This window comes from Hemitrygon akajei, chromosome 12, assembly GCF_048418815.1.
Source record: "Hemitrygon akajei chromosome 12, sHemAka1.3, whole genome shotgun sequence".
NCBI lineage: Eukaryota > Metazoa > Chordata > Chondrichthyes > Myliobatiformes > Dasyatidae > Hemitrygon > Hemitrygon akajei.
Window position 1 is genome coordinate 6,672,649 of NC_133135.1, and position 13,193 is coordinate 6,685,841.

At 42.1% G+C, this 13,193-nt stretch overlaps 1 protein-coding gene across 4 annotated transcripts in view; it reads right to left on the reverse strand.

Moving 5' to 3' along the window:
• LOC140736693 (atrial natriuretic peptide receptor 2-like) overlaps positions 1-13,193 on the reverse strand; it is a 94,267-nt gene that overhangs the window by 72,621 nt on the left and 8,453 nt on the right. For all 4 annotated transcript variants that reach the window (XM_073062526.1, XM_073062527.1, XM_073062525.1 and 1 more), the window contains 3 exons: positions 12,091-12,181; positions 8,715-8,847; positions 543-666 (listed from right to left, as the gene is read on the reverse strand). In XM_073062526.1, the coding sequence (XP_072918627.1) occupies positions 543-666; positions 8,715-8,847; positions 12,091-12,181 (348 nt within the window). The remainder of the gene's footprint in view (positions 1-542; positions 667-8,714; positions 8,848-12,090; positions 12,182-13,193) is intronic.

Here is a 13,193-nt window from a genome sequence, read left to right on the forward strand (position 1 = left end):
TGTGGTGGAACTGTGGAATGAGCTGCCAGATGAAGTGGTGAATGCGGGCTCACTTTTAACATTTAAGAAAAACTTGGACGGGTATATGGATGAGAGGGGTTTGGAGGGATATGGCCCAGGTGCAGGTCAGTGGGACTAGGCAGAAAAATGGTTCGGCACAGCCAAGAAGGGCCAAAAGGCCTGTTTCTGTGCTGTAATGTCCTATGGTTCTAAGTTCTGTGGAAGAAGGAAGGGAAAAAGTTACCTGAAGTTGGGGAAATCAGTGTTCATGCCATCAGGTTGGAGATGGAATAAGAGGTGTTGCTCCTCCAACCTGAGAGTGCTCTCATTTTGGGAGTAGAGGAGTCATGGACTGACGTGTCAGAATAGGAATGGGGATTGGAATGATAATGGATGGCTGCCAGGAAATTGTGGGTAGAGCAAAGGTGCTCAGCAAGGCAGCTCCCCAATCTATGTTGGGTCTCACCAAATGACCTACATCCTGCTGTGTCCTCATCCAAATGTTGTAAACCATGAAATTATTCTTTAAAGAAAGCACACACCATGAAGGCCATTGGACAGGAGTGGATGTTTGCGTGGTAGATGCAACAATTGTGCTCCGTCGCATGTTTCCAGTTCGAAGGACAGTCCTTTTCTTCGCAGAACCGTTTGGCTTCACTCGCATTACTGCGCCAAAGAGCAGGAAACAAGACATATGTGAAACACATTGAAGTATTGGCAAGGAGAAACAAGCACTCACATTAATACAAACACTAGAGACTCTGCAGATGCTGGAACTCCAGAGCAACACACACAAAATGCTGGAGAAACCCAGCAGGCCAGGCAGCATCTATGAACATGAATAAACAGTTGGCGTTTCGGGCTGAGACCTTTCATCAGGACCGGAAAGGAAGAGGGAAGAAGCCGGAAGATGCTGGAATAAGAAGATTGGGGGGGGGGGGGATGGAAGACAAGGAAGGTGAGAGGTGAAGCCAGGTGGGTGGGGAAGGGGAGGATGAAGTAAGAAGCTGGGAGGTGATTGGTGGAATATTGGTGGAAGAAGGAATTTCACATTAATGCATTTAAGATACCGACACCACTAAAACTGAAGTGTCATATGTGTCCAAGTTACACTCCATCTCCTACAGCGCCCCCTAGTTTGAGGAGGTCTCCAGTGAGCTTTCAGCAAAGGTGCTCCCTCCCAAAAGACAGTCATTGGTACTGCTTTATCATCATCACAGGCACGGAGATACAGTGAAAAGCTTGTCTTCCACACTGTTCATACAGATCCGGTCATTACACAGTGCATTGAGGTAGAACAGGGGGACCTGCAGTGTGTAAGAAGCTTCTATGTTCTCCCAGTAACTATGCAGGTTTCCTCTGGGTGCCCTGGTTTCCTCCCACAGTCCAAAGATGTATCGGTCAGGGCTAGTAAGTTGTGGACATGCTAGGTTAGTGCTGGAAGTATTAAAAACTTATCCGTAAGATAGAGTTGGGGGATAATGTATTAGCATGGCTAGAGGACTGGTTAACTAATAGAAAGCAGAGAGTTGGGATACAGGGCACAGGATAAGATAATGCAAAGTCAGCATGGTTTCCTTCAGGGAAAATCCTGCCTGACGAACCTGTTGGAATTCTTTGAGGAGATTACAAGGAGGATGAATAAAGGGGATGTAGTGGATGTTGTATGTTTGGACTTTCAGAAGGCCTTTGACAAGGTGCCACACATGAGGCTGCTTACCAAGTTAAGAGCCCATGGTATTACAGGAAATTTACTAGCATGGTTAGAGCATTGGATGATTGCTAGGAGGCAGCGAGTGGGAATAAAAGGATCCTTGTCTGGTTGGCTGCCAGTGACTAGTGGTGTTCCACAGGGGTCGGTGTTGGGACCACTTCTTTTTATGCTGTATATAAATGATTTAGATGATGGAATAGATGGCTTTTTTCCCAAGTTTGCAGATTATTTGAAGATTGGTGGAGGGGCAGGTAGTGTTGAGGCAACAGGTAGGATGCAGAAGGACTTAGACAGATTAGGAGAATGGGCAAGAAAGTGGCACATGAAATACAATGTTGGAAAATGTACAGTCGTGCACTTTGGTAGTAGAAATAAATGTGCAGACTATTTTTTAAACAGGGAGAAAATCCAAAAATCTGAGGTGCAAAGGGACTTGGGAGTCCTTGTGCAGAACACCCTAAAGGTTAACTTGCAGGTTGAGTCAGTGGTGAGGAAAGCAAATGCCATGTTAGCATTCATTTCAAGAGGTATAGAATACAAGAGCAAGGATGTGATGGTGAGGCCTCACCTTGAGTATTGTGAACAGTTTTGGGCCCCTCATTTTAGAAAAGATGAGCTGGCATTGGAGAGGGTCCAGAGGAGATTCACAAGGACATTTTGGGAATGAAAGGCTTATCATGCAAGGAACATTTGATGATTCTGGGTCTGTATTTGCTAGAATTCAGAAGGATGAGCGGGGACCTCATTGAAACTTTTCGAATGTTGAAAGCCAAGACAGAATAGATGTGGAAAGGATGTTTCCCATGGTGGGAGAGTCTCGGACAAGAGGACACAGCCTCAGGATAGCAGGGTGCCCTTTCAAAGCAGAGATGCGGAGAAATTTCTTTAGCCAAAGGGTGGTGAATTTGTGGAATTTGTTGCCACATGCAGCTGTGGAGGGCAGGTCATTGGGTATATTTAAGGCAGAGGTTCAAAGGTTCTTGATTGGACATGGCATCAAAGGACACAGGGAGAAGGCTGGGAACTGGGGTTGAGGAAGAGAAAAAAAAAGAAGCAGCCATGATTGAATGGCGGAGCAGACTCAGTGAGCCAGATGGCCTAATTCTGCTCCTATGTCTTATGGTTTTATAGCCTTATACATGGATGTTACTCCGGTTGGCAATCAGTGGAGTGCTGCAGGGGTTGGTGCTGGGCCCACAACTGTTCATGATACACATTAACGATCTGGAAGAGGGGGCCTAGTGTATCGTATCTAAGGTTGTTGATGATACTAAATTGAGTGGAAAAGCAAATTATGCACAAGACACGGAAAGTCTGCAGAGAGATATAGATCGGTTAAGTGAATGGGCAAGGGTCTGGCAGATGAAGTACAATGTTGGTAAATGTGAGGTCATCTATTTTGGAAGGAAAAATGAAAGAGCAGATTATTATTTAAATGGTAAGAAACTGCAGCATGCTGCTGTGCAGAGGGACTTGGGAGTGCTTGTGCATGAATCACAAAAGGTTGGTTTGCAGGTGCAGCCCGCCATCAAGAAGGCAAATGGAATGTTGGCCTTCATTGCTCGAGGGATTGAATTTAAGAGCAGGGAGGTTATGCTGCAACTGTACAGGGTGCTGGTGAGGCTGCACCTGGAGTACTGTGGGCAGTTCTGGTCTCATTACTTGAGGAAGGATATACTGGCTTTGAGGCTGTGCAGAGGAGGTTCACCAGGTTGATTCCAAGATGAGGGGATTAGACTATAAGGAGAGATTGAGTCACCTGGGACTGTACTCACTGGAATTCAGAAGAACGAGAGGAGATCTTATAGAAACATAGAAAATTATGAAAGGGACAGATAAGATAGAGGCAGAAAAGTTGTTTCCACAGGTAGGTGAGACTAGAACTAGGGGACATAGCCTCAAGATTCAGGGGAATAGATTTAGGACAGAGATGAGGAGGAACCGCTTTACCCAGAGAGTAGTGAATCCGTGGAATTCTGTGCCCAATGAAGCAGTGGAGGCTACCTCAGTAAATATATTTAAGACAAGGTTGGATAGATTTTTGCATAGTAAGGGAATTAAGGGTTATGAGAAAAAGGCAGGTAGCTGAGATGAGTCCATGATCTAATGGAATGGCGGAGCAGGCTCGATGGGCCAGATGGCCGACTCCTGCTCCTATTTCTTTTGTTCTTATGTAAGCATGGTGACACTTGTGGGCTGGCTCCAGCACGTCTCCAGACTGTGTTGGTCATTGACACAAACGATGTATTTCACTGCATGTTTCAATGTACTGTACATGTGACAGATAAAGATGATCCAATCAAATCTAATCAAATAAAATCAATAACAATGCAAAAGCTACTAAAAACGAGCTAGATAAGTTGGGTGGCATGGTTAGCATAACACTTCACAGTAGCAGCTGTAAGATTAGGGTCCAATTTCCACCGCTGTCTGTAAGGAGTTTGAACGTGCTCCCTGTGACCAAGTGAGTTTCCTCCCATGAGCTAGGGTTAGTAAAATTGTGGGCATGCCTTCTTCTTGCAAGAAGAATGGTTACCCTCGCACATCCCCAGCACATCCTTTGATGCAAGTGATGTATCTTTCAATGTTTCAATGTACATGTGACAAATAAAGTTAATCTAATTTAATCTAATTAAAAATAAAAAATAATACAGAATAAATGTACTGAAAAGGGGCTGGCAGAAAAACAATAAAGTCTACAGTCATAATGAGGTAGATTATGAGGCCAAGAGTTCATCTTATTATAAAAGAGGTGAAATAATTCACTTTTATGAAGGTTTAGTTTATATCCCGAAAACTTTCCAAAATCGTTTAATAGTTTCAATAAACTAGGAATGGATTCTTCAGGATTCAAAATATAAACTAAGAGATTGTCAGCATAAAGGGAGATCTTATGAACAGTCCCATTTATGAGAATTCCATGAATACCTTTAGCTTCATGAAGTGCAATAGCCAAGGGTTCCAGCACCAAATTAAATAACAAAGGACTTAACGGACATCCTTGTCTCGTACCACGAGAAAGCCGGAAAAAAAGATCTGCAATTGTTAGTAATAACAGTAGCAATGGGGCTTTTATATATCATTCTAATCCACTTATTAAAATTAATACCAAAGCCGAATTTCTCTAAAACATTAAGTATTTCCATTCAACTCTGTCAAATGCCTTTTCAGCATCAAGAAAGACAAAACATTGGGGAGTCTTAGAAAAGGATGAATATATAACATTTAACAGTCTCCAAACATTAGAGAAGGAATAATGGAATATCCCCTAAATGATTCTGCTTGTATATATGATGATATTCCTTTTAGAGTTACAGACTCATTTAAATATTTAGGTATTATTATCACTAAAAATCATAAAGACCTTTATAAAGCTAATTTGGTTCCTTTAGTGGATTTTATGAAGCAATTATTTTGCACTTTTGTTAGCCGGCTGAATTCATGCAGTTAAAATGATGATTTTACCAAAATTTTTATATGTATTTCAAAATATCCCTATTTTTTTAACTAAGAAGTTTTTCAATCAGGTTGACTCTATTATTTCATCTTTTGTTTGGAATAATAAAAGACCAAGAATTGGTAAATATTATTTACAAAAATTAAAAAAGGATGGAGGTCTTGCTTTGCCTAATTTAATAATGTATTATTGGGCTGTTAATATACATTATATGTGTTTTTGGTTATATTGGGCTGATAGAAATGAAAAACCACCTTGGGCTGATTTGGAATTGAATGCTGTGAAACTGTTTCACTGAACCTTATTATTAGGAGCTTCTCTACCTGTACAATTGGCCAAAATTACTAATTTAGATTTATGTCCTGTGATTAAGCAGTCATTACAAGTTTGGTTCCAGTTTTGTAATTCTTTTAATCTCAAAAAATTTAAACTTTTTAGTTTAATTTATCAAAATTATTTATTTAAACCTTCATTAAGTGATCCTACCTTTCTTCTTTGGAGGAATAAAGGAGTTTATTCCTTCACGGATCTGTTCCAAGATGGCTGATTGATGTCTTTTGAGAAATTAGTAACTAAATACTCTCTCTCGTATTCACATTTCCTGCAATATCTTCAGGTCAGACACTTCTTACAAAAATACGTAAGTAATTTTCCGTATCTACAAGGTTCTGAGCTGTTAGATATTATTTTTTAAATGAATCCTTTAGAGAAGTGTTTTATTGGGAAAATTTATAATTTATTGTTACAACAGCACAATTACCCTTCACTTAAGATTAAGCAAGATTGGGAGAGAGAGCTTAACACGACCCTGATAACAGAAGATTGGTTGCGGGATTTGAAGTCGGTTAACTCTTCTTCGATTTGTGCCAATCACTCTTTAATTCAATTTAAAATTGTACATCGTTACTATTTGACAAAGGAGAGACTGTCTAAAATGTTTCCTAATTTAGACATTCCTGTCTAAATGTGACGGATGTAAAACCGAGACAGCCACATTGACACATATGTTTTGGTCGTGTTCTGTACTGAAACATTTTTGGAAGTCTATTTTCTCTACAATTTCTAAAGTTTTAAAAATTAATTTACAACCTAATAAATTGACAGTTTTATTTGGTATAATCCCTCAATATATTCATGGTATTTCTCTATCAGACCAACATGTAATTGCATTCATTACATTATTGGCCAGAAGGGTTATTTTGTTGAAATGGAAAGATGCTTCTGCTCCTACTTTGATACAATGGTTCTCTCAGGTGATGCTATGTCTTAGTTTGCAGAAAATCAGAAGTCGAACTTTTGATCCTCAATTCGATTTTGAGAAAAGGTGGGGTTCATTCGCCCGCTACTATCATCTGATTTGAGTTAATTAATATGGTTTCCTTCCGATTTTTCTTTAAGTGGATTTGAGTTGGCGGATTGATTTTTTTCTATGGAAGCTTGTATGATGTATAGCTCCGGGGTTGTACTCCCAATTGGTTTTTTTTGTATTTTTGTTTTTTTCCAGTTAGTAGGGGTTTTTTTAGTTAGGAGGAGTTCTTTTTTTGCTTCTTTTTCTTTCAAAAGTATTCTTAACACTTTATTTTTTCTTATTATTATTGATATATTGCTTAGCTTTGTTAATCAGCTATTTGTTAATTTAATTCCTTATTGTACATAATGACATATTGACTTAATGTATCTTTTTTGTCAGTCTTCAATAATAATGAATAAAATCAATTTTAAAATGAAATGAAAGAGGTCCATTTATGAGTCTGAAAACAGTGGTGTAGAAGCTGTCCTCGAGCCTGGTGCTATGTGCTTTCAGACTTTTGTATCTTCTGCCCGAAGGGAGACAGGGAAAGACAGAATGTCCGAGGTAGGTGGGGTATTTGATTATGCTGGCTGCTTTACTGAGGCAATGAGGAAAGGTTGGTTCCCATGATGTGCTGAGCTGTGCCCACAACTCCCTGCAGTTTCGTACATTCATTGGAATTAGACCATAAGACTACGAAGCAAAATTACACCATTCAGCCCATTGAATCTACTCCACCATTCCATCATGGCTGATTTATTATTTCCCTCAACCCCACTCTCCTGCTTTCTCCCCGTAACCTTTGACTCTCTGACTAATCAAGAACTTATCAACCTCTGCCTTAAGCGTACCCAATGACTTGGCCTTCACAGTCACAGTGGAGTGTGTGACAATGAATTCCACAGATTTGCCACCCTCCAGCTGAATAAATTCCTCCTCATTTGTGTTCTGAATGGGCGTCCCTTTGTTCTGAGGCTATGGCCTCTGGTCCTAGACTCCTCCACCATCGGAAACTTCCTCTCCACATCCACTCTACCCAGACCTTTCAAAGTTCACTAAGTTTCAATGACATTTATTTTCCTAAGCTCCAGCACATACAGGCCCGGGCAGCTTGATGGCTCATGACCTGTGAATGCCCAAGTTGACCATGCCCAGGAACAGGCAGAGGAGGGGGTCTCATACCCTCTGTACCACAGCAATGTTGTACTTAAAAGCATTTATTTAGCTGATATTCTGAAGTGATGGGGGTGAACAGGGCATCTCAATGATCAGTCAGTTGTCTTTTTTCTTCATAATGAAAACTAATTTGTTTTGAAAATCTACAACGAAACCAATATACTAAATAGGTCTGCTGAATACATTCTCTGTACAGAAATGACCTGCACAACAGCTTTTCAGAACAGTTAGTGCATTTGTGAATTACCATAGGGAACAATCACATTCAAATCAATCTTGTTCTGAAAAAAATCATACCAGACTGAAAAAGTAACAAGTAACTGGCTTCTAATCTAGGGAGTCTCGGACGAGAGGCACAGCCTCAAAAAAGAGGGAAGTGCTTTTAGAACAGAGATGAGGAGGAATTTCTTTAGGCAAAGGGTAGTGAATCTGTGAAATTCATTGCCACGGGCGGCTGTGGAGGCCACGTTATTGGGTATATATCAGAGTAGAGGTTGATAGATTCTTGATTAGTTAGGGTGTAAAAGGTTATGGGGAGAAGGCAGGATATTGGGGGTTGAGAAGATAATAAATCAGCCATGATAAACCGGTGGAGCAGACTTGATGGCCCAAATGGCCTGATGCTGCTCCTATATCTTATGGTCTAATCTCAACATTTGCTTTCACATGATTTGTAACTATCCATTTTGAACAGATTTGCAGAACCAATTTCAACTGGGGACTAGCCCCCCCCCCCCACCACTGAGGACATCTTTAAAAGGCAATGCCTCAGGAAGGTAGATCCAGCATGAAGGTCCCCCACCATCTGGGACAAACCTCTTCTCATTGTTACCATCAGGGGGGAGCTACAGGAGCCTGAAGACACGCACTCAACTTCTTAGGAACAGCTTCTTCCCCTCCGCCATCTGATTTCTGAATGGTCCATGAACCCAACAACACCTCCTCACTGTAACTCTCTTTTTGCGCTACTTACTGAGACAGACACACAGAGAATGGAACGGTATGGACAATGTGCAGTTTAAATCAGAGCAGAGACAGGACGGGCCCAAAGGCTAGTTTCAGTGCAGCACACCCACCTGTGCTTCAGGATCCCGTTTGTGACGGCCATGTGGTAGAAACCATCGGAAGCACTGACGCTGTAGGTGACATTAAACTCCTCACCGCTCCGCACTTTCTCTGGAGGTCTGTCCACCCAGCTCATCTCCAACCCTGGAGGAAGAACAGCGGAGATCACTGTGATGTTAGCAGCAATGTCACCAGTGGGAGGTAAGTGAGGACTCTCACTATCTGGGACACTCTCTCTTTTTATTGATGCAATCATGAATAAGGTAGGCCAGCATCTGTACTTTGTTAAGAGTTTGAGGAGATTCGGTAAATCACCAAGGACACTTACAAATTTCTACAGATATACAATGGATTCTGACTAATTACATCACAGTCTGGTACGGAAGCTCCAATGCACATGATTACAGGAGGTTGCAAAGGGTTGTAGACTCAGCCAGCTCCAGCATGAAGGACATCTTCAAGAGGTGGTTCCTCAAAAGTGCAGTATCCATCAAGAAAGACCCTCACCATCTCTCATTACAGTCATCAGGGAGGAGGTACTGGAACCTGAAGACAGACACTCAACGATTCAGGAACAGTTCCTTCCCTTCCACCACCAGATATCTGAATCGACAATGAACCCATGAACACTACCTCATTGTCCCTCCTTTACACTATTTTAACCCTTACTAGTTTTTTTTTAATGTCTTGTACTGTACAGTTGCCACAAAACAAAAATCTTTACGGGAATAAATCCAATTCTGATTCTGATTTTGTAGCCATTCCCCCAGTTGTAAGTTTCCCTCCCCTGTGCAAACTTCCTCTCAGCTTCCACCAAATTATTCTTCCAGTCATCTATTAACTCTGTCAGACTCCAGGACTCTATCAGCACAGACATCCCCTCCAGGATATGACAAATCTGCTGAAGTTTACTGGCAGATCTCCATGGTCATCGCCAAACAGCCCAGCCAACCTCCAATAATATTCCATGCCTAACAGGTCTACAAGAATCAGAATCAGGTTTAATATCACTGGTGTTTTTCAAGAAGTTTGTTGTTCACGGCAGCAGTACCTTGCAGTGCATAATAATAAAAAATCTACAATAAGAAATATAGGCATATATACAAAAATTAATTTAACTATGTAGCGCAAAAATTAAGAAAAAATGTAGTATTTGTGGGTTCATTGTCCATTCAGAAATCAGGTCACCTGGACTTGTGTACCATTGTTAGGCCGAGATGGTGCACGGGGTGAGTGACTGTCCTGAGCGTTTTTGTTGTTATCACAAGACCCTGTTGGACATTGGTAATGTTGAATACAGCAAGTCCGGTTCACCAGTGGTGAGGGAGCTGCGTTGCCTCCATTGTGGTGGGGATTAGGCCCTCAGACCACAGAGTCACCTGTTGCATCTGCCCACAATGTTACGCCAACTTTTAACCTACTCTAAGATCAATCTAACCCACATAACCTTCCATTTTCTTTCATCCATGAGATTGGGAGGCTCTTAAATGCCCCTAATGTACCTGCAGCACGTTGCACATGCTCACCACTCTCTGTGTGAAAAAACACCTCTGTTCTTTCCTCCAATTAACTTAAAATTATGTCACCCTAACCCCGGGGAAAAAAATCTCTGGCTACCTACTTTTAAGCCTCTTACCACCTTGTACACTTTTTCAAGTCACTCCTCATTCTCTTTCACTCTCTAATCCAGGCAGCAGCCTAGTAAATCTCTGTATCCTCTCTAAAGACTCTACTTCATTCTTATAATTAGGCAACCAGAAATGAACACGATACTCCAAATGCTGTGGGGGGAAAAAAGAAGTTTTACACTGCATCTTTGCACACAGCATCAATAAGATTGAAAGAGTACAGAGAAAATATATGAGGATGTTGCTGGGACTTAAGGACCTGAATTATAGGGAAATGTTAAATAGACCAGGACTTTATTCGCTGGAGCGTATTGTAGAAGAAAGGGGGGAAGATTTGATAGAGATACATGAATTAGATGGGGTAAATGCAAGCAGATGTTTTCCCACTGAGACGGTTGAGACGGGAACAGAGGTCATAGTTTAAGTGTGAAAGATGAAATTTTTAAGCAGGAACCGGAGTGGGAACTTCTTCACTTTGAGGGTGGTGAGGGGGTGGAACCAGCTGTCAGTGGAAATGGTGGATGGTGGTTTGGTTTCTATATTTAAGAGAAGTTTGAGTAAGTAGATAGATGGGAATGAGTCAAAGTCAACATAGTTTCTGTAAAGGGAAATCTTGCCTGACAAATTTGTTAGAATTCTTCAAGAAGCAAAAAGGAGGGTGGACTAAGGAGAGGAAGTGAATGGCATTTACTTGGATTTTCAGAAGACATTTGATAAGGTGCCACACATGAGACTACTTAACAAGATAAAATTCTTTGGCGTTGCAAGAAAGATACTGACATGGATAGAGGAATAGTTGACAGCCAGGAGGCAGCAAGTGGGAATCAAAGAGGCCTTTTCTGGTTGGCTGCCGGTGACTAGTGGTGTTAATAGTGTGGATGAATATCTAAACGGGGAGAAGATTTGAGCATCAGAGGTGCAGAGGGACTTAGGAGTCCTCGTGCAAGACTCCGAGAAGGTTAATTTACAGGTTGCGCCTTTGGTAAAAAAGGCAATTGCAATGTTGGCATTTATTTCAAGGGGAATAGACTATAAAAGCAGGAGATAATGCTGATCCTTTATAAGACACTAGTCAGGCCACAGTTGGAGTATTGTCAACAGTTCTGGGCTCCATATCTCTGAAAGGATGTGTTGTCATTGGAGAGAGTCCAGAGGAGGTTCACGAGGATGATTCTGGGAATGAAGGGGAGCGTTTGGCATCTTTGGGCCTGTACTCACTGGAATTTAGAAGAATGCTGGGGGATCTTATTGAAACCTACTGAATGTTGAAAGGACCAGATAGGGTGGATGTGGAGAGGATGTTTCCTATGGTGGGGGGTATCCAGAACCAGAGGGCACAGCCTCATAATTGAGGGGCATCATTTTAGAACAGAGGTAAGGAAGTATTTTTTAGCCAGAGAGTAGTGAATCTGTGGAATGCTCTGCCACAGACTGCAGTGGAGGCCAAGACCATTTAAGGTGGAAGTTGATAGTTTCCTGATCGGTCTGGGCATCAAAGGTAATGGTGAGAAGACAGGTGTATGGGGTTGAGTGGGATCTGGGATCAGCCATGATGGAATGGCAGAGCAGAATTGAAGGGCTGATTGGCCTAATTCTGCTCCTATGTCTTATGGACTTAAGTGGAATGGAGAACTATATTCCTAATGCAGGTCACTGGGACTAGGTATAGTTCGGTATGGATTAGATGGGCCAAAGGGCCTGTTTCTGTGCTGTAGTGCTCTATGAGTCCAAATGATAATTCCAGGTCACAGTGCCTTACCAGCGCAGTCGATCATGTTGTGTTCATCTGGCTGTTCCATGGGCCAGCAGTCGTATTCAGTATTGTCCAGGTCATGCCAGCTCTGAGCAACCTGTGGAGAGAGATTACAACTAGACCTATCACAGCGGTGAGACCCACAGCAGCAGGCAGGAGACAAACAGTTGATTAGTGATGTCTGCACGATTAAGGGAAGCAAGCCTCATAAACCAGCCTTCCCTTCGTGGACTCTTGCTGCCTCTTTAAACAATAGGCTCACTATGCCCAGATCCATGTTTAACATAATGAATTCCATTCGTCAGATCCTTGTGTCACAGGTTGGTTTGGCAACTGCTCCGCCCGTGACCACAAGAAACTGCAGAGAGTTGGAACAAAGGACACAGAACATTTCAGCACAATGCATCCCTTCAGCCCACGATGTTGTGCTGACCTTTTAACCTACTTCAAGATCAATCTACCCCTTCCCTACCACATCACCCTCCATTGTTTTATCATCCATGTGCCAAACTAAGAGGCTCTTAAATGCCCCTAATGTATCTGCCTCTACCACCACCCCTGGTGGACACAGCTCAGCACATCACAGACAACTGCCTCCACGCTATGGACTCTATCCACACTTATTGCTGCCTTGGTAAAGCAGCTGGCATCATCTAACACCCCACCCACCCCGGGTATTCCCTGTTCTCTCCTCCCCCATTGGGCAGAAGGCACATAAACCTGAAAATGCGTACTACCAGGCTCGAGGACTGCTTCTACCCCACTGTATAAGACTATTGAACAGTTCCAGAATACAGTAAGATGGACGATTGACCTCACAATCTACCTCATTATAATCTTACACCTTAGTGTCTGTCAGCCCTGCACGTTCTCACAGCTGTTATTTTATTCTGCATTGTTTTTACCTTGTTCTACCTCAATGGCATCTGTATGGAGACAAGATTAGTTCATGGCATTTCCAGTACACAAGTGTAACATATCATCATTGTTATGTGCCGTGTCGTATAACGTGGGCAAATTTTTCTACAGAGCTGGTTTGCCATTGGCTTCTTCTGGGCAGTATCTTTACAAGACGGGTGACCCCAGCCATTATCATTGTCTGCCTGGCG